The following is a 22,020-nucleotide window of genomic DNA, read 5'->3' on the forward strand; positions in this document are numbered from 1 at the left end:
TGACAATGAGTTGGTGCCACAGTGGATGGAACACAGAGCCCTTGGGTCACGTAGACTCATCTTCCTGAGTTCTAATCCAGTATCAGACTCTCACTAATGGAGTGGGCAAGGGACTTCATCCTGATTGCTTCAGTTTTCTCATCTATCAAATGAGTTGGAGAAGGAAATGGCAAACCAGTGTCTTTGCCAAGAAAACCCCAAATGTGATCGTGCCCAACGGAACAAGTACAATACTTCCTAGCTTGATGACTTTGGGCAAGGCCCTCTCTCCAAGCCTCAGTTTACTCATCTATCAAGTATACAGGTTGGACTTGATGGCCACTGGATCCTTCTGAGCTCTAGGATCCTTTGGTGACCTTGAATAAATGGTTTCCCCTCACAGTGCCTTAGGTTCCTCATCTGTAAAATGAAGGGCATCGAGCCTGACGGCCTATTTTAGTTCTAGTACAAGAATCTTATGCCATAAAACTATGAATATGACCAGATGACCATCCTTTGGACCATACAAAGGGCTTTGTGTCTTCCAAACTAAAGGAAATGCTCAGTATTCATGAATACTGCTATTAAAAAAAATGCCATTTTCAAACCCCCATGACCGCTTTGAGACCATTCAAGAGTGGCCTTCTGATGCCAATATGATGGGGCATTTAGTTACTTTTTGACAGCTGGGGTCAGTCCGACTGGAGTGGATTGCTGCTCCAGATCTTGGTTCACGAGGCAAGTGGGGAAGGAGCACCCATCTCCAAGGCTGCAAGCAAGCAGAGAGTTGGCATCAGTGCACTGAAGAAAGGAAGCAGAACCCTCCATGCCCAAGACACTTTGTGATAACCATGCATGTCACCATGGGGCTGGCTGGAGGCAAAATACATGCCAATATGATATCTGATACCTGATGACCTAGCCCCAGCTGTCACCTGAGGGGAAAAGGACTCCCCTGGGGTCACAAGTATAATAATTCTCATTTTATAAGTGAAGGAACAGAGACTCAAACAAAATAAGGTCTTATAGAAGATCAGAGATCTAGAGCTGGAAAGTATCTCAATCCTTTCCCATAATGTTATTTTACAGATAGAAAATAACGCCAGGGAGATCAAGTTTCTTTTTCACAGTCACCTAGATATTAATCAGCAGGGGCAAGATTTGAATACTAAATATTCTCTGACTGCAGTCAGCTCTTCCCACATTGTCTCCCACGCACATGGGAAACAATCCCATGCCAGGCCCTCCCCACCTTGCAAATATCAATTCAGAAGAGCTGCACACCTGGAGAACACAGGCAATGGCCAATACTTTTTCTCATCCCCAAACACCTGGCGCAGGTTTTTGCTGAACCCCAGGCTGAAGCCATTCTTGTCTGTTCCGTGGCGAAAAACAGGACTTCTGAAAGCCTCTAGGCAAGAAGAGAAAGCCAGAACATCAACAGGGAAAGCACCTGGGCCTTGTACCTATTCAGGGAACTATCTTTGAATACCTTGACTGGGCCACAAGGTAAGCCCTGTACCTAAGGTTAGGCTGAGTGTACTGGCTGCACTGATGGTAAGTAGGGATGAGAATTCACAAAAGGGGAGGTTGATTAATATAGAAAGACAAAATCTCCCATAATGTAATTTTCAATCGAGCAGAGAGCAGCCCTCCATCCAATTTGCTCTTTGGGCCTCCTTATGAGAGATGTTGGCCCCAGGTTCTCTGAGGCTATACCTTTTCAGCAGACCCAGCCCAGAGGCAGGAGGCCCAGAGTCAGGTCACCAGGTGACTGATTTCTATAATTTGGTCACAGGACTCATGACACTATCTAATGAGGTAGAGAAGGGCTTACAGTCTGCATTGGTGAAGGTGCTGGGTGCGATCACTTCAATGAGCCTTGGGGATACATAAGGACAGGACAGAAGTTCACTCACAGGACAAAGAGCTGACATGATCTACGAGAAATGGTGTTACTTACCTAATGTAGACTTGTTTTTGCTAACCAGCCAACAGTGGTATCCAAAAAGAGAAGACAAGCTGACAGAGAACATGGCGGCCGCAAAGAATAAGAACATAATGTGAAACTTGGCTTGGGTATCAGGAAGGCCATTCTAAAGAGAAAGAAAGAAAAAGAAAGAAAGAATAATGCATGAATGAATGAACAATAAAGAATAAAGAATAAGAAATAAAAAAGAAGCAAGGAAAGAAAGAAAAAGAAAAAAGGAAAAACAGAATAAAGAAGGAAGAAAGGGAAAGAAAAAAGAAAGAAGGAAGTAGGAAAAAAAAGAAGGAAGAAAAAAGGAAAAGACATTGTAGAAAGGACATATACAACTTGGTTACACTGAAAAACTTGACCCAACATGTATCTAGTTGATACTTGACTTTTCAAACTTGGAAATAATTTATATTTTCCACATTAACTTGGCACATTAATTGGAATTGATATCTATACTCAAGAAAAGGCTATGATAATGATTCAAGGAAAATAGTCTAATTTGTAAACCCAAGAAAATAGTCTTGGGCAGAATACTCAAAATTCCAGAAAGAAGGGAATGGGAGAGGTATCTATGTACATGGCAGGAAACCAATAAAGCAGGTTGATCCAACTCTGGGTCTATTGGGCCAATTGTTGTGGAGTCAGAAATGTTACAGTAATCTTATTATCTTGGCTGAATCTTGCCAGTCTGTGATTTCTCCCTGTACTTTCCCACCCCAGTTACAGGAAAGACTTACTGTCCAGAACTTGATAAAATACTGTAAATCAGTTGCAGCGATAAACAGGCAGTAGAGAAGGGAATAAGCCAAGAAAAGGAGGAAAAATTTGTAATTTGAGAATCCGACACAATTGTTCACCCTGGCAACAAAACAGCAAAAGAACATCGTGAAAATTTCATCTTCAAGCCTCAGATATCTTGTTTTCTCACCATAAGCATTACACTGTGGTTTGCACAGCCCATGGCATCTTTCTCAGATTTCTCTGTTACTAAGTCATCAGGAGACATTTGCTAAGAAGACATCTAAGTTCAAGTCAACATACTTTAAGTATAGGGTTAGGGACTGGATGGGCAGGTGATTTTTTTTGATATAAGGAACTCCCAGATGAGGACTCTTTACCAATGTGGATCAGCCCCTGCTTTATAATATAGACTCAGAGGATTGCCTAGAGAGAACACTAAGAGATGAAGAGACTGGTCCAGTCACCAGGGAGGATGTGAACCAGGTCTTCTTGGCTTTAAGGACGGCTCTTTGGCAACATGTCATCCTATCACCTAAAGCCTTATGCTTGCACTGTGACCCATGGGAAGTTGGAAGAGCTCTTGGCAACTACAAAGGCGTTTTTCTCTTCATCTCTGTATTAGTAAGCCTCCCTATCACCTCACACACACATAAAGCTCTGTAAACATTTGTTCAGTCATTTTTCTTTTTTTAATATTTTCTTTTATTTTTTTTTTACTAAAGCTTTTTATTTACAAGTTATATGTATGGGTAATTTTTCAGCATTGACAGTTGCAAAATCTTTTGTTCCAATTTTTCCCCTCCTTCCCCCCACCTCTTTCCCCAGATGGCAGGTTGACCAATACATGTTAAATATGTTAAAGTATAAATTAAATACAATATATGTATATGTATACATGTCACCTCATTTTATAGAAAGCTTTTCTATTTCATTTTAATTCTCTTGGGATCCAGACCTCTTCATACCCCCTGAGATCCAATCTTAGATTTGTCTCTGAACAAATCACTTTTCATCTCCTTGAGTCTCAGTTTTTTCTCCTGTAAAAGGAGGAGGTCAGACCCGAGGAGCCTTCTGTGCTCACAGGATGTTGGATGCTTTGCTAATCAAGTTCTTCTTTGGGACGTGCAGAAATGACTTCTACTCCCTTCCCTTTCCTAAAACAAGGAGTGTGAGAGTACTCCCCCAGGCCTTTTGTTTTAAGACCATAGCTCTACCCTGCAGGGGATAGGGGGACTCTCCAATCCTCGGACTCCCACACAGAAGGCTGCTTGCCAAACTAAGCACAAAAAAACAGGGCAGCAAAAAGGGAGGGGCAGAACTAGCAGACCTTCTCTGATGTACTAACGCTGGGTCCTTGGCCAGGTCCTTTCCCTTTTCTCAGTCTCAGTTTTCTCATCTGTGAAATGGAGCCAGTCTAGAAATTTTAGCAGGTTCCTCCTAGTCATAAATCCTGTGATCTTGTCAATCTCAGGCTCTGTAATTTGTCATTTGCATACGTGTGTGAATATTCACTGTAGCACTTTGCGGAGTGGGGAGGGAAGGAAAGCAGGTCCCACCAAATTGGAAAAAAGCCCATGAGGATCTCCCCACAAGCTGCCATTTTAGTCTGACTACCAGACCAGAGCTCATGGAGTGATGAGGTTTTAGGTTGACTTATAAGGTCCAGAGACTGCGATCTGCTTCTGTGGAGGAATAGCTCACACAAAAGAAGATCCTAGCTTGTTTTTTTCTTAATCCTTGACATCACTGGCAGAAACAGCCTTTTCAAAATCCTTACAACTAAGGGAGACAACGGGAAAGCCCTTGTCTTATCATGTCCTGGGCTTGTGAGGGGAGCCCAGAGGGGCCACACTTGGGGTGCCACAGGACAGAAGAAGGGTCTGGAGGCTGACTGGGCCTTTGGAGGGTCTCAGAAGGTAGTGATTCTGCCCTCATCTCCTATCCAATCTTCCAATCAAAGGTGGAAACCAAATATCAAGTGAGATTCCCTCCACTCTGTGCCCATTCTCCCCCTTGCTTTGCCCTTGAGCCAGAAGGCCGGTGAATGCCCTGCCTGCAAAGCCTTCCTGGTTCCTCTCCCATCTCCCCTCCGCCAGCCCCCCACCACATGCCTCTCCTCAGCCTTGCCAATGCTGCCACTGTGGAACTAGAGCCCAAAGGGAAGGTGATGGGTGGCCGGGCTCCTTTTCCCCAATCTGAGATCAGTCCTGACTCTGCCCTGGGAGGAGTCCTGGGCGCCCGCTCTGCTGGGGGCTCCTGACTGCCAAGGTTGGGAGGTTTGGGAATGTTCCATGAGAACAAACCCACTTCATGCTCCGAGAGATCTGGAGGATAAGAACCCATTATTCTTATTCTCATGTGACATTTGGTGAACCAAGAATGCAGCAAGTACCTTTGAAAAAATCTATGAGCTTGCTTTGAGCACAGATTTATGTTCCTTTTGAAAACTTACAGTTACATTCTGTTTCAGTCCTAACAAAATAAACCTCCCTAGAGTTCTACTTCAAGGCCTCCTCTTGGCTCAGAAGTGACCTTGACACTACAAGGCTTTGTCAGCAGAAAGAATGAATTCTGGAAGGACCCGCCACACTGGGAGAGCCTCAAGGACTCTCCCAGCCTTGGACTAGGTTTGCTTTCTGATGATCTCCTCAATTAAAAAAAAAAAAAGCACCTCAGTGGGGCCCTTTGGCAATGAATCAGTGCGGCAACAACCCATGAAACAAAGAAAAGTACAAAATGGCTCCAGTTCTGTGTAACCCCTTCTTCCTCTCTATTCAGCAGTGTCTGGGCAGACCAGTGGGGGAACCCAACCTGTCATACTTGGGAAGCCAAAAGTCAGAAGAAAAAAGGAGGCAAATGGAACAGATGGATAGATGGATGATAAATTTACCAGTGAGGAGCTAATAAAGGAGATAGAAAGTTGATTTTATCATTAATCAATCAACCAACATTTATTAAGCTGTACTAAATGCTAAGATACAAAAAAAGGCAAAAGAGAGTCTTTCCCTGAAGGAAATCACTGGCTAATAGGGAATACAACAAGTAAACAAATATATACAAAAAGGATAAATAGAAAATAAGAGAGGGAATGAGGAAGTTGGAAAAGGCTTCCTGCAGAAGATGGGACTTGAGCTGGGACTTAAAGGAAGACAGAGAAGTCAATAGTCCGAGCAGAGAGGGCATATCCCAGGCAGGGGGACAGCCAGAGAGAAGGCTTGGAGCTGAGAGGTGCAGTCTAAGGGCCACAAAAAGTAGGATGACGTGGGGTATTGGGTCATATTGTGGTGCTTATGCTAATCATTTTTTAAAAGATAGCCATGAAAATAAAGTAGCTTATATACTGCACATACAAACACATATGTACACATGCAGAGACAGGGAGAAACATGCACAGAGAGATAGAGAAACAGAGAGGAAGAGAGATCAACACAGAGACACACAGAGATAGGCAAAGAGAGACAAAAATAGGATAAGAGAGAAAGAAGAAGAAAGTGGGAAAGGATAAGCAAAAGAAAGAGAGACAGAGATAGACAAACAGAAAGACAGAGATGGAGAGAGGGGGTAGGGGAAAGAGAGAGAGAGAGACTAGAGGGAGACTGAGAAGGAGAGGGAGGGAGGGACAGAGGGAGAGGGAGAGAGGAAGGGAGAGGGAGAGAGAGAGGTAGGAAGGCAGGAAGGGAGAGAGGGAAAAAGGGAGGGAGAGAGAAGGAAAAAAGAGACAGGGACTTTTTTTTTGAAAGATAGACAGAAAAACAGACAGAAACAGAATAGCCAAGAGACAGAAAGACAGAGATAGAGAGACAGAGAGCACGATAAAGAGACAGAGACAGGGAGATAGAGAAGTAGACAGAGACAGAGACAGAGACAGATGGGGATGGAATCTCCATTCATGTTTTGATAAGACCCTGCCAGTGAAATCTCCATTTACTTGGATTACCTCAGATTTTACGTGTAACAGGGAGAGGATTGCATTGGAGCCAGGAGGACCTGACATCATGGGATGCTGGAAAAAGCACTAACACTGGGATGGGAGGACCTGCCTTCAGATCTCTCTCTGCTGGGACTCCGTAGGCCTCTATTTCCCCAAATGTAAAATGAGGAAGCTGGACTAGATGTAGATGGCCACTCAGGTCCTTCCACCTCCAGATCTATATATGAGTTTCTTATAATATTTGTTATTGACAGATTGATAAGAGTTGGGAAAGTGCTTCAATGTGATTTTTAAAAAACATTTTTTCTCAGACAATTGGGGTTAAGTGACTTGCCCAGGGTCACACAGCCAGGAAGTGTTCAGTGTCTTCTGACTAAATTTGAACTCAGGTCCTCCTGACTCCGAACTGGTGCTCTAACCACTGAGCTACTTAGCTGTGATTTTTTTCAAATGGTTTTGGGCTAGCCGGCTGCCTATGTCTGAAGGCATTGCTAAGTCTCTTAAACAAAACCTAGAATCCCCTTCAAGTTGGCCTGCTGATTGATCCACAAATAGGAAGAATATCTATCTGTTGTCTCTATTTTGAGATAGAATGAATGAGCATTTCATAAATGGGACTTTTAGAGCCTTTTGAGGAGCAAGACTGCAAAGAACCCATTAGGTGGGCCAAAAACAGGGCAGGAAGAGGGGGGTGGAGCAGTTCGCCTTGAGAAATGACTCAGGGCTTGGAATGATCCCAAACATCGCTCTGAATCACCACCAGAAATGAAGAATTTAAGTCAAAGATCTCCTAAGGGGCAAAGAAAAGGCATGTGGTAGATGGGAGCAGAAAAGGGCAGGGAATGGCCAGCACACAGCCCGGGTGCTCTGCCGGCCTCCACATGATGGTGCCGGGCAGGGAGGGCCATCACAGTGTGGTGGGGGGCTCCTGTGGAGGGCTTCAGGGGAGATATAGGCAGGGCTGCACGTGGTGACAGTGCATGTGCCACTGAGACAAGTGACCATGACAAAGAGGTCATAGACTCATGGTAGGAACCATATACCTCATATATATGTATACAACAAATGTTTCTCACAGAAAATCCCTGACCAGCAGTGTTATTATCAATTGTCAAGGCAGGGCTGTATCCTCTACTATTAAGAAGGTTCATAGTTAACCTGAGTGTTCTGGGTTTTCTCCTCTCTCTCTCTTTTTCCCCCTTTTTTCTTTCTCTCTTCCCTCTCTCTCTTCCTTCTTTCCCTCTCCATGTCCCTCTCTCTCTCTCTCTTCTCTCTCTCTCTCTCTCTCTCTTCCCCTTTTCTCCCCGCCTCTTTCCCTCTCCCTCTCTCTCTTCCCTCTTTTCTTCTCTCTCTCTCTCTCTCTTCTCTCTCTCTCTCTCTCTTCTCTCTCTCTCTGTCTCTCTCTCTCTCTTCTCTCTCTCTCTCTCTCTCTCTCCATTATGTTCGATTTCTTCCACTGTGCATCCCATCAGTGGACTCTTCCTATGATTCTCTGAATTCTGCAGATTTGTCATTTGCCGTAAGTGTCATGAGCCACTCAGAGTAAGTCACCCAGCGTCACCTCCTCTTTGTGCTTCTCTGGTTCATGTGTGTGCACCTGACTTTGCTGCTTCTCAGAGCCAGCCACCAACATCCTGACTTGGGCTGAAGTAGGAAGTGCTGTGAGGCAGAGAAAATGGGGAGACAGGAACTGTGCCCCCCTTGCTGCTGCCCCTCTGATACCAGCTCCATTCAGGGCTGCAGAACGAGACTTCTCTTTCTTGAAATATATGAGAACACTGTGCTGTGACTGAGCCCAGGTAGTGGCTCAAGACTAAAGCAAGACAATTCTTCTATACACGAAACATCTACTGATATTTACTTAAGAGATTTAAATTTATACATGGAAAGAAAAAATAGTCACAGACATGAGTTGTACTCACCAAGGACAGTGGTGGTCCATTTTCAAAATACATCTGATGAAGCAAAAGAAACCCAAATCCCCCCCAACAGATGCACGGTGAAATCACAAGATCATTAAAAGGCAGTACATGCACACGTACACACATGCATGCACACGCACACTTAAACACGGAGCACTAGTACCTTGCGTTGCCTAAGCATTGGATTTCGATGGTCTGAAAAGCTGCTTAACGATAAAAGTCCTATCAAGCAAACACATTACTAATAGAAGCATGGCCTTAAATATGGAATTGGTACATAAACCAATGTTCCATTTCCTGAGAAGACTGACATTTAAAAAAACAAAAAACAAACAAACAAAAGGAACGCCAATACACGCATATATGTGACCCCACCACATCCAACAGAAATAACGTGACATCCACAAAGTGGCTTTCAGTCTGGGCCCAGTTTTTCTCATGACTGCCAATGTTAAACAAAGCCAAGGCCAGGGCATCTTGGCCAATGTCTTAGTGTAGTTTTAACCCTGAAAAACTATTCAAACTTAAAACTTCAATAAGATTTTGGGGACATTTTTATCTTTCATCACGCTAATGACAAAATGTTTATTAGCTCTTGCAATTTGTCATTCTTGGCCAGGGATGGGCCTTTTTACAAGGATGGCAAGAGTTTGATAAATTGATACTTGCTCAATTAAATTATCTTTACAAAGACTATTTAAATAAATCATTTCTTTTGTGTTTCAATGAAAGGTTGCACTGGCTTGGGGCTTTACCAGTAAAACAGGGATATGGGGGAATCAGGGATTGCTTCATTTTGCCTTTGAATGCCCAGATTCTAATGCATCGCTTGATGGCACAGGAAGTGCTTAATCATGGGCTAGAGGGCATAAATTCTCAAGCTAGAAAGGTTTTTCAAGATCTGATCCAACTCCCACTTCAGACTCAGGGAAGCTGAGAACAGAAAGGAATTGATTTATGTCACTGTGACACAAGTGATCCCACCCATTGGGGAAAAACCAACAAAACCTAATGCAGCTACAGAATAATTGGCATATTGATGCTGACCAGGTGTTTTCTAGTCCAGAGTCATGAATAAAATGGGGGGGGGGGGGAGATAAGAAGCAGAAAAAGAAAAAAAAAATCAAAGACATTAGGCCAAAAGTGACATTTAAATGGGCTGATTTTGCCTATTTCCTTTAAAACACATGGCCATTCTGTGGGTTTTGAAAAGGGAAATATAAAAGTTGTCTTACTTATCACAAACGGAACAGTGATGACATCGGTCGGGCTTTATGAGCTGGCATCTGTCACAATATCGGATTGCTAAGAACAGAAACATCTATTTAACCTTGGATCTGTCATTCAGTTGACTACACAATTAGTTAGCAAACCATTTTCTGAAAATTTGTTTTGAAAAAGCAGCCTGAATTAGCATTCTTCCAAAATCACAATTGGTTTATTTTTTATTTTGAGGGAAGGGAGAAAGAAAAGAAAAAAGAGGAAAGGAAAGGCAGGGAAGGAGGAAAGGAGAGTAAAAAGGGAGAGAGTGGAGAGGAAGGAGAAAGGAGGGAAAAAAGAGAGAAGGGAGAAGAAAGGAGAGGAGGGAAGAAAGTGGGAGGGAAGGGGGAAGGAAAGAAGAGAGGGAAAAGGAGAAGAGAAAGAGACAGAGAGATAAAGAAAAGGAGAGAAAGAACCAAACAGAAAGGGAGAGAGACAGGAAGAGAGAGACAGAGACAGAGACAGAGTCAGAAAGACAGATGGGGGAGGGAGGGAGAGAGAGACAGAAAGACAGAGATGGGGGGAGGGAGGGAGAAAGAGAGAGAGACAGAGACAGAAAGACAGAGATGGGGGAGGGAGGGAAAGAGAGAGAGACAGAGAAAGGAGAGAGAGCCAGAGACAGAGAGAAGGACACACAGATACAGAAAGAAAGATAAAGATACAGAAATAGAGAGACAGAGAGACAAGGAGAGAGAGATAGAAAGAGGGAAAAAGACAGAGATACACAAAGAGACAGAGACAGAGAGAAACACACAAAAAGACAGAGGGAGAAGGTCAGAGAGAGTTACTCATTGATTCTACACCAGGGAATCTGAAATTAGAAATGGAAAAGATCTTAGAGACCATCTAGTCCAATGCCCTTGCTTTACAAATGAGGAAACTGAGACCTAACCAAGTGAAGCAGCTAGCTTACACGGGGGTGTCAGAGTTAGGTTTGAATCCAGGACCCCTGACTACAGACTCTCCTCTGGCTACAGTCTCCAGTTCAGAAAGCTGTCCCAAGGACAGGAACACTGCTTTGGGCCAGCTTTACATGGGTCTTTCTAGTAACTAGAAGCCTCTAATTGATGGTCAGTGGGATTATCCAAGTCCACAAAAGGAATGCCAGCAAATTGCCTTGAAGCCAAATATAGAATACAGCATTTCCTTCCAGGTCCCTGAGTCATGTTTTCTTGGCTGCGGAGGATGTGGTCATTATGTGACAATAAGACAATAATCGTTACTGGCCACCTTGAACTCAAGAGCGGCTGTAAATGACTGGGGCCCTGGAGACCACATGGAACCTCATCCTCTTCCCCCTGAACTGGAAAATACGCCAGGCTTCTGCAGGAGGATTGCCTGCCTCCGAGAGAGCGTGTGGACTGTTCCCAGAGAATTAAGCCATGTGGGAAGGTCACTACCATTCTGCACTAGCAGGCTGAAAGCCAGAAGCAGGGTGCAATGGGAAAATCCTGCCTCTTCCACTCGCTTATTCCCCCAAACCTTCCTCCTTCCTGGGACTCCATTTTCCCACCTGTAAAGTGAAAGGGTTGGACCTTGAGGTTCCCTTCCAGTTCCATAGACTCTATGATCCTATGACCAAACAGGTGAGCCAGAAAGAATCCTAGCTCATCCAAGGGCTGCTGATTCCTATGAGTCATTAATTGCATTTCCACTAGAGGGAAATAATAATGGCCAAATAATAGCTCTAGCTTTGCATCCATCCCTTCTTCTTCTCACTTGTTAAAATCCTATGGTTCCTCAAGGGTTGGACCTGGGCCCAATTCCTTCCCTGAGACAGAAAGGTTAAGCAACTGAGGTTGAATTTGCAGGGAAGTTTTTTGGATTCCAGGCTTGGCTCCCTGTGCTCTATGGACCCTCCTAGCTGCCCTTATCTATGATAAGAAAGATGGCGGCTTCATGGGCGGGCATCCACCAGCAAGGCCTTCTGCCATGGCTTGGCTTTTGGATAAGTAGGTCTGAAGAGAGCAGGGATAGGGCCTGGGCAGCGCTGCCCACCATGTCCGCTCTTGTGGCCTTGTAGACTCTGACCACTGGGAGGAAGACTGAGTGGAGCAGAGCTATGGCTGCTCTTGGCTGGGATAACAAAGAAACTTTTTTTCTTTCACAAACTGAGCAGAAACATCCTTTTGTTCGCTCTGCCCACAGTAGTGGTGTTGTGTTCAAGCCAAGTTTCGCTGATGTTACTGATTGCTTTTAGGGAAAAATGGAGTCAAGAGTGTGTGTGTGTGTGTGTGTGTGTGTGTGTGTGTGTGTGTGTGTGTATGTGTGTGTGTGTGTGTGTGTGTGTGTGTGTGTGTGTGTGTGTGTGAACTGCTTAGCATCATTTGCTACAATCACTTCCTAGATCTGGTGGCTGGCTATGTAGAAGACCTACAATTTTGCCAGTGTGGAAACTCCCTCCACTCAAATAGGTTGCAGTAGGTCTAAGATAGGGGAACTGCTTGAGATTCTGAATAGTTAAGGTTACTGGTAAGGGCAAGTCATAGGATCTGCCTGGGGCCAATGGGGAGAGGCTGGGCTTCTGTAGACAGGACTTCTTCTCCTTGACTGGGGGTCACCTTAAGTTGATGCTGGGGGCTCACCAGGGTTTTAGGAGGGATATGAAGAAAGAGGAGTAAAATCAGACAGTCAGTCCACTCATAAGCATTTCAGCATGGTGGTAAGCACTGGAGACAAAGAGAAAGGATGACCCTCACTTCTTCCCCTAACTGGAGAGACAAAGGGCAAACGTTACTGTACAAGCCAGGTAAGGCAGATATTGACCTGAGCCCCAAAGGAAGCCAGCAGTGGGAAGTGGGGGACAGATCAGAGAGAATGCCCAGAACCAGCTGGTGAAATGTGGTACCCGAGGAAGGGCTATGAGACCAAGCCTCCTGAAGCAGAAAGTCCTGTGAGGAAAGGAGTGGAAGAGGCTGGGGAAGGTAGGTGGGCAGGTGATGAAGGCCCTGAAGGCCTAGCAGAGCGTTCTGTATTTGATTCTGGAGATGACAGAGCTACTGGAGTTTACTGAGTGGGGGGCGACACATTTGGATCTACACCGTTGGAAGATCCCTTTAGTGGCTGAAGGAGGAGGGTTGGGGCAGGAAGCCCCACCTACCAATGTAGCCATTGCAATAGACTCTGGAGGGCAGAGTGGGGATGAGGACTTTGTGCAGCTCAGTCTCACAGAAATCCATCTCACCGGCAAGTCAAGTCATCACCCTCATGATCCTTTTAGAGAAGGAAGGATGAACTAGTCCAAGTGAGAGGAGGGTCTGCCCCTGAGAGGTGGCAGGTCAGGGCACAGAAGGGGGAATGTCGGAGACATTCAAAGGCAAAGTCACTGCTTGGATATGGGGAGGGGGAGAGATAGGGAGGAATATGGGTGGACTCTTGGGTTTCAAGCCTGAGGGAAGGAGGAGGTGAGGGAACGGGAGGAGGGTGATTTCCCTCTACACAAGGACCTAGTTCCTTTTTGAGTTTAAGATGTTTAATGGACATCCTGTTTGAGATGCTTGAAAAGCAATTAGTGATGCAAGGTTGCGGGGAGGGTAAGGAGAGAGCTTAGAGCAGGATAAATGTGAGACTCACAGAGATAATGGAGCCCAAGGGAACTGATGAGATCACTGGGTGATGAGAGAAGAGGGCCCAGGACAGAGCCTGGAGGACATCCATGATCAGGACACAAATGGACATTCACGATCAGTCATTAAGATAACTTAATGAAGATCCAGCATGGGAGACAGAGTATTATCTGACAATGAAGAGCTCATGAGTAACTTTGGAAAGACTGGTTTTGGGGAAATGGTGAAAGGCAGAAAGGCAAGAGACTGAGAGGAAAGTGTGGGCACCCCTGGTAGGCAATTTTCTCAAGGAGGAGGAGAGTAGATGCTAACTAGCAGGATAATTAGAGCCAGGGAGGACTTTTGGAAGGCAGATGAGAGAGACATGAGTGTGTGTATAAGTAGCCAAGAAGGAATCAGTAATAATAGTTAAGGTAGCCTTTGTAGTAGCACTTATCATGCATAGAGCTCAGCACTTTACAAATAGCTTCTCATTTGATCCTCACAAGAGTAGATGCTCTTATTGTTCCTTTTTACAGTTGTGGAAATTGAGGGAAACAGATATAACTTGCAAGTGACTGAAGCCAGAACTGAATTTAGATTGCCGTCTCTCTTGTACCAGCTGGTTGCCAGAAAACTGGGAGAGATTCAGGTTAATATGAGGGCTGGGATGGGGAATGACAGACAGTCTGTTAAAGAAAATGGCCTGAAACGGGACTGTTTGTGCATCTAGAGGGGTTTGCCTTGGCAAGAAGAATGGCCTCCTCTTCATGAGAGAAAGGGATGAAGGAGACAGTAGGGGAAGCATCTGAGTGATGTGAATCGGGGAAGAGGAGAAGAAGAGTGTGTCCTCAGCAAATGGCCTCCATTTCTTCAGTGAGATATGAAGCAGCATTCTTAGGGGAGAAGGTTGTGACTGGGGAGGGATGGGAAGAGAGACTATGGAGAATGGGAGGCCGGATGATAGGGAATTCTGGTCACATTTCCAGCATTCTCTTCTTCCATCTGGTTTCCAAAATCTTGAGATCGAGCCAGTGTGACTGACCAGGCAGATGGGCAAGTCAAAGTGTCGGTCCACCCTCATCCAATTTTTAGCCTCTGTCTCCCTTGGGGTCCCCCTGCCTGATAATTAGGGAACCCCAGCTTCCTACTCTCCAGTCCTAACAATCAAGCATGTACTTATCCAATGAGCCTGGATTTTCTTATGTGCGCTATGTTAAAAACGGTACTTTTAGAAACAGCTACATAGTGCAGTGGATAGACTACCAGCCTTGAAGTCAGGAGGATCAGAGTTCAAATGTGACCTCAGACACTTAACACTTCCTAGCTGGGTGACTCTGGGCAAGTCACTTAACCCCAATTGCCTCAGCAAAAAAAAAAAAAAAAAAAGAAAAGAAAAAGGTACTTTTAATACTTTCTTTGGAAGGATGTTTGTTTAGGATCAAATGAGGTAGTTCAGAACAGATAAAGGGCTTTCTTTGCAAACCTTTAGAAATACTTTTGATAGGTTAGTGTTTGTTATTATCATCTTCCCCTTCTCCTGATTGCCCCCCACAGGGGTCTCTAGAAGCCTTTCTGTATCAGTAATAGCTTGCCTCTCACATATCTTGGCAAGTCAGTGAAGCCCGGCTCTGCCTGGAAATCCCCAGTTTGGTCAGGGGTGGGATGAGGGTGCTTCCTATTCCTCGGATCTCCAGGTCTTTTTTAAGTAGGTGCTTTAAAGATCTTTTCTAGACTTTGTTCATCAACATGTGGGCTCTAACATTCCCTCAGCAGCCTCTGAGGGAGACCTAGAAAGATGGGGAATCTAGCCCATTTCTTTTGACAGGAACAGCCCCCCAACCAAAAAAAGTTGGCCACGGACACCCTGATGGCTGGGGGCTGCCAGTGAAAGGTGGAGACTAAACATCAATGGCCACTCTGAGCCATCTGAGAGATTTATGAAATGATCTGGCACAGGCAAAAAATAAATTTACATGAATTAAAAAGCTGGATAAATGACTGCTTTCCACCCTCACCCCATATGCGTATGGACACAAAATTCCTTGTACATGGCTGTTTCCTTAATAAAGAAAGATTACATAACTTTCCCACGCCAAATTAAATTTACCCTCTTGTATGGCCAAATGTAGGCTGGCTAGCCCCCCTTCGAAAGAGCAGTCACGTCCCCCACAAACAGTGGGGGAGGATTTATGGCAGTCTCAATGAATCAAACCGGAGCAGGCAGAATGAAAGGGAAATCAGAGGGCGTCTTGGCAATGGCACGTATGACATTGCTTCACACATCACGGTGGTATTCTAGCTCTAAAGACTTAAGGAAATTCCCACGTATTTGCACAATATTTAATGCTGGCTGTTCCATTAGTTTAGGTTGTTGTGATTTAATAAATTTGAAATGATGTTCAATGTCTACAGTTCCCTTTCTTGCAGAACTCAGGATGAGCCATGCAAATGCTCCCTCACCCCAGACCCAACAGAGTGAGGTTTACCTCCAGACATGGTTCTCGTGTAGATAGGAAGATCTTTGGCTGCTCGCTTAAGGATTTCCTGATGGGTCTCGCCTCGAGGCTCTCGTTCTAGCAGCTCTTTCTCTGCGTAGGACAGATGGAACTGGCAAATAATTATAAAGGGTATTGAATATCGTCAAAGGAATGGCAACTCATTGGTCTCCTCTGTTAAGCTAACAGGGAAAAGACATCCTTAACTATATTAACAATGAAATAATAGTATGTGTGCCATGGGAGGATCTACTCTAGCCTTCATCTGCTTATGGTTCATTTTTATTCTTGATGTGGAAATGAAGATGATAAGAAAAAACAAGACACAGCAAATTTTCTTTAATCTCATCTGGACACATGTGCCTAAGATTTTTCCATTACCCTTCTGGGGAGGCTAAATTGCCTCATATTCATCACTTCAGAGATGCCTTTGCTACCAAATGAGTTGAAAAGAGACAGGAAAAATGATCAAGCCTTCATTTGAAAACTTCTGGAATTCAAACTTCTCTAATTGCTGTAAGAAGCAATTCTAATTAAACTGGGCCCAGGAGCTGGGTAAGTCATGTTCCTCCAGTGAGACTCCTTAACTCACTGCTCCAGAAGCTCCAGAGGCTCAGTTTTCTCATCTGCAAAATAAGCTGGAGAAGGAAAAGGCAAATGGCTCTAGTATCTTTTCTAAGGAAATCCTCAAAGGGGTCACAAAGGGTTGGACACAGCTGAAAATGGCTGAACAACCTGTTCCAAAGGAAGGACAAAGTCTAGGATGGATACTTCAAAGTCAGACTGTTCTACTCAATGTAAGAGTAGAAATAAAGATTCCCAGGCTCATAACAAAGGTGACTGATCACTCCTCCAGATTCTACTTTTACCATTGTAAAGCAGGGTAAAACGGGTATAAACACAAACTGCATTTTGCCTCCTATTGCTTTAAGGTTATGGATAAAGCAGAATGATGTGGTTTTCCAATGTCTGATGTATTTACCTTGCCTTCTAAGTGATTTTGTTTTAATTAGTAATTACAATTCTACTTAATTCATTATATGGGTATAATCCTTTTGAAAAATGGGTTGGGGACTTAACTCAGGGATAGAGGATCAGAAATCTGGAATGTATTTCCAGAACTGCTGAATCCAATTCTCCCTTGTGTGACAGAGAGGGGAAACTGAGGCCCTGGAAAATGTTTCCAAGGTAGTAACACTAAGTTTTTAGAGAAGGATTTAAACCAGATGTCCCCTGTGTCCAGAACTAGGGCTGTCTGATGCCTCAAGGCTACTGAACAACAAAACTCTCTCAATAAAAGGAATTGAAGGGGGAGGGTCTTTAGCTGTTTTGCCTTTTTTTTTTTTTCCTTGACAATGCAGAGAATAGAGCTCCCTATACCTTTGACTCTTTAATTCTATCATGATGAGTTGACTCTAGGGACAAAGAATCCTTCTTCCTACCCTCCCAGGATCTTTCAACAACTCATTTCCCACCACCCCTCAGATCCCATCTACCCTCCAGTCCAAGAATCATCTGGGAAGTGAAAGCAATGGGCTAGAGGACTTTACAAATCCCCTTTCAGACCAAAGGCCTCAAAGACAAGAAGGCTTTCCCTCTATACTTGTCAAATCCCTTTCTTCCTATCTCAAAGGTTTTGCTGAAAACTTCTATTCATTCTGATCTGTCATCAACTTGCTAGCCCTGTCTCCAACCCAGCCTGCAGATCACTCACATGTGGGGAACATCTCTGACTCTCTTGTTCCTCCTTAGGGGAGCCAGCTCAGAAACTTGACAATCTGTTCTTTAGAAATGGATCCCAATAATCATTGAAACATTGAAGAAATCATTGATAGAACCCAACAGTTGGAAGGCCCTCAGAATTTCCAATCCAAATCCTATCTAAGAATCCCCTCTATAAGCAAGAGAAATTTGTAAGAGTTATAAGAGAAGTGTTGAAAAAAATCAAAAGACATTAATAAAATCACAAAAAAACTCAACAAAATCCATTAAAAAATTTCTAGTGAATTCCAGTGAATGAAGAACATACTATTTATTACCCAAAACATCACATTCCGGTCACTCAGACACAAACCAAATTTTATTCTGACCTCCTCTTTATCTTCAATCCCCCATATCCAAGCTGTTGCCAAGGACTATTGATCTCATCTCTGCAATGTCTTTCAGATATGACCCCTTCTCTCTTCCAACATTGCTACTGCCTAGAGCACTGTCCATCATTTTCCCCCCAGACTACTGCAATAAGTGCCTGCCTCAGCTACTAAAGTGATTTTCCTAAAACACAAGTCCCAGCCCCAGTAACTCTTTCATTTTCTCTCAAAGACTTCACTGGGACAAAAGAGGCTTTTACCTTTTTCCATGCATACCTTTAATCCAATTACAAGGACTTTTCTCATGTGTACTTTAACTGAGATTGTCTAAATATATACAAAATCTCCTGAGATCATCCAATTTTCCTGGTCTGCCCAATTCTCCAGATTTTGTTTGTTTGTTTGTTTTTCTTCTTACTTTCCTTTCTCTGTATAAATTACTTTCTTCCTTAAGGACTAGGCCCCCAGGTGCATCACTCCTTATTTCAAGTAAATGACCAAATAAATGCCCTTGTTTGATTTGGAGATGTTTAAGCCCGAATTCTTTCAGAGACCCATAGCAACCAATGCCCTAGTACCCCAACAACTTTGGCATACCCCCACATGATACTCCCTTAATCAATAAACACCAGTGGTTCCCTTTTGCCTTCAGGAGCAAATACAAAATCCTGTTTTACCTTCAAAGTCCTTCATATTTGAGTTTTCTTGTGCAGAAAGATAATTGTATAAATATGTATGCATACATTGTATTTAACATATTTCTACTTTGTATCTTTAACCATATATTGAACTACTTTCCATCTAGGGGAGGGGGTGGGGAAAGTGGGAGAAAATTGGGACACGAGGTCTTGCAAGGGTTAATGTTAAGAATTACCCTTGCATATAATTCCCCCACAAAGGCATCATCTATTAATTGATAATATATATAATTATAATAAGGAAGGAAGGGATAAAAGGAGGAAGGCAAAACTCATATTTGTTAAGTATCTACTAGGTATCAGATACTATGCTAAATACTTTACAAATATCTCATTTGGCCCACAAAACCACCTTGGGAAGGGAACCTGAGGACAAACAGGTTAAGGGGCTTGCTCAGGGTCACTCAGCTAGTAAGTGCCTGGGGCAGAATTTGAACTCAGATTTTTACTAACTCCAGACCCAGGGCTCTGTCTACTGTGCCCCCTAGCTGCACACTTAAGGTAAAACTTTTCAGATACTGTTTGTCAAATTTTAACTTACTTCTTTTGAAGGATTCATCGGCATTGTGAAGATGGTTTTCCAGTAAGACCAGACAAACATCGCAAACAGCAAGTGATATACTATGAGACATACAACTGGAAGAAGAGAATCACAATTTTTGTTGTAAGACATAAATCAAAGGATGTATGTATCACAGCAATTCTCTAGTGTACTTGTTTCAAAATCTGTAAATAACTCCTTATCAATCTTTGTAAATGTGAAACTGTAAGAATAAATGGCTGGGAAGGAAAAAAAAAAAGAATAAATGGCTGCATTTCAAGCCCAAAGGCAAAATCTGTCCTGGTTATTTCAATTAAGCCCAGAGCCCGCCCTTATTTTGAAATGCTCCCATTTGCACATATGTATGTCTCCCCAAACAAATGGTCTGCTGGGCACTCTAAGGAAAGAGCAATTTAGAGCCACACAAAGCTAATCCCAATGGTGATAGGATTTTTTTTTTTTCATTGTGGAAATAATTCCTGTCTTAGTGGGGATTTGGTTTTTGAAAAGATCACGGAGTGAAGCTTTGTGACTTGAATTAGTTTGCCAACTACCTAGCTATTTTATTATAAACCTATCACATGTTAGGCAGTGGGCTAAACTGGGTATCCAAACACAGATAAGGAAAGTACTCAAAGTAAGATAAACACTCAGAAGAAACATGTGGCTATTGACACCCATAATTCATTAGGCTAATAAGCAAAGCTATACAATTGGTCCCCAGGTGAGTAGTTACCTTCTTTCTCTAGTGGCTCTCAATATTTCTCTAAGTTTATCAATTCAAAGAGCTTCTCCAATGAATAGGAATTTATATGTGTGTAATGGCACACATTTTTATAATGTCAGTATTGGGCCAATCAGCAAGAAAATATTACATTTCTTCAATGATCTGGGACATCATTGAATTCATAGTCATTCCAATATGGTGTATATCTTAATCAACTCAAAAAATTATACAACATGATTTTATTTAAATCTAGGCTACCGAAAACATATATCCTTGTTTAATTGTAGCCTTCTTTGGAGAGGGGTGAGGAAGTAAAAACAGCAGAGCAGAGAACAAAAGAAAACCTATAAGAAAGCAAAGATGGATAGCTCTGATGCGTAGTATTTATTATTTATATAGGCTTTCTTGAAGTGGAAATTTATTGCTTTATGTTTTGAATCCTCTCATGTTCTGCTGTACACATGGCAATTTTTTCTTTTTCTATTTTCTATTTAAGTTTTAAATAAATTAATAAAAAAATGGAGGCTACAGAGTGGTTTTCAAGTTCAGCTTAAAGGGGAATTAATGTTTAAATGTGGCGAGGAACAATATTAATCTAGTGAACCACAGCAGGGCAAGAGAAGCTCCAGCCAATAGTAGTCACAGCAAGCTCTTATTCAAGCCAATTCAGAACTATCCAAACAGGGTTAATCCTGTTACTTCTTGGTTGTAGGGAAACTCCCAGAAGAGGATATTCCTTCTCCAGATGTAGATAGGGTACTTTTTTTGCAACTCTCTTCAAGGGATTTACCCATGGTCAGACAGTGAGTGTCAGAGGCACCCAGGTCTTTCTGACCTTCTTGAGGCTCTTGGTCCTTTATCCAGACCAGCCTGGCCCTCTTCAATAGCTGCTGTACATTCTTGGGAAATAATATCTCCAAGGAGAGGTTAGTGTGACATCTTGAGGCTTCGGGGCCCTTGACCCAGCCAGTATTACTGCCACAATTGTAGAACAATACATTATTCTGGAATTTAGGAAAGGAATAGGACACCTCTCCTGCTACCCGGGGATGGCTGTCCTCACTTCATGTCTGGTGAGTTTTGTTTTTGGTTTAACACTGATGAGGAGATTATTCTGAAATATGACCTACATTTAAAGTCACTGAAGAAAACATTTACCTTGTTCGCCAATATTTTCCATTGACACTGTGGGAAAGAAAAACAGAATAATGTTGGTTGTGAGTAATGTGCAGCATTTATGGACTATGCTACTATTTAATTTTTAAGAACCAGAAAGGATTTCAGGCAGAGGACCACCGAGACGGGTGGACAGGACTGTTACAAACCATCCCAGCCAGAAGAAACTATCTGGTTTACAACACAAGCCGAAGAGGTCATCCAGCCCACATTAAGCAATCCCCAAGGGAGAAATAGCCACTAAAAAAATAGATCAATGTCATTCTGAAGGAGAAGGAAGCTTGAGTGGGAGGTCTCAGAGATCCGGCCTTGGCTTTGTACCATTCAACACTGTTATCAATTCATTCAGTGAAGGGCTTTGAGAAACAATCTAATTCAATCCACAGCCAGCCCAGAATTCCTTCTACAATAGCCCCCACAAGTGGGCGGCCAGTCTTTGCTTAAACATCTCTAGGGATGGAAAATTCTCTACCACCTGAAGTAGCTCACTCAACATTTGTACAGTCCTAATTTTAAGAGCTTTTTCTTACATTGAACCCAAATCTGTCCAGGAACTTCCCTTTCTTTTCTTGTCTGGTCCTGCCAACAAGAATAAGTCTAATTCTTCTTAATAATAATAACTAGTATTTATATAATGTCTACTATATATCAGACACTGTGTTGATGCTTTGCAAATAGAATCTCATCTTCTACCTGAAGGTCACTTTGCTTCTTAAATCCCCTATTCCCTTTATATACAGTTGGTGATCTTCATAAGATTCTACAAATGAAATTTGGGGTGCCTTTCACATTTAAGACTATCAGAAGAATTACAATTAACCAAACAAAATTATCATGAAACATAAAACAGAAAATTTCAGATATAAAATTGAAAAACTTTTGCACATACTAAACAAAAATATTACTAAAAGAAGAGAATCGTTTGATTTGG

The 22,020-nt window shown here is 43.0% G+C and overlaps 1 protein-coding gene across 1 annotated transcript in view; it reads right to left on the bottom strand.

The window, feature by feature from the left end:
- The window catches only part of ZDHHC2 (zinc finger DHHC-type palmitoyltransferase 2), a 51,958-nt gene that overhangs the window by 11,872 nt on the left and 18,066 nt on the right, over positions 1–22,020 (bottom strand). Inside the window, exons 2-10 of the mRNA XM_051963840.1 lie at positions 21,072–21,098; positions 19,187–19,281; positions 15,849–15,969; positions 9,790–9,859; positions 8,555–8,587; positions 2,698–2,818; positions 1,943–2,075; positions 1,264–1,390; positions 656–748 (exon numbers count right to left, since the gene is read on the bottom strand). Coding sequence (XP_051819800.1) covers positions 656–748; positions 1,264–1,390; positions 1,943–2,075; positions 2,698–2,818; positions 8,555–8,587; positions 9,790–9,859; positions 15,849–15,969; positions 19,187–19,281; positions 21,072–21,098 — 820 coding nt within the window. The remainder of the gene's footprint in view (positions 1–655; positions 749–1,263; positions 1,391–1,942; positions 2,076–2,697; positions 2,819–8,554; positions 8,588–9,789; positions 9,860–15,848; positions 15,970–19,186; positions 19,282–21,071; positions 21,099–22,020) is intronic.

The sequence above is a fragment of the Antechinus flavipes genome, chromosome 6, assembly GCF_016432865.1.
Source record: "Antechinus flavipes isolate AdamAnt ecotype Samford, QLD, Australia chromosome 6, AdamAnt_v2, whole genome shotgun sequence".
In the NCBI taxonomy this organism is placed as follows: domain Eukaryota; kingdom Metazoa; phylum Chordata; class Mammalia; order Dasyuromorphia; family Dasyuridae; genus Antechinus; species Antechinus flavipes.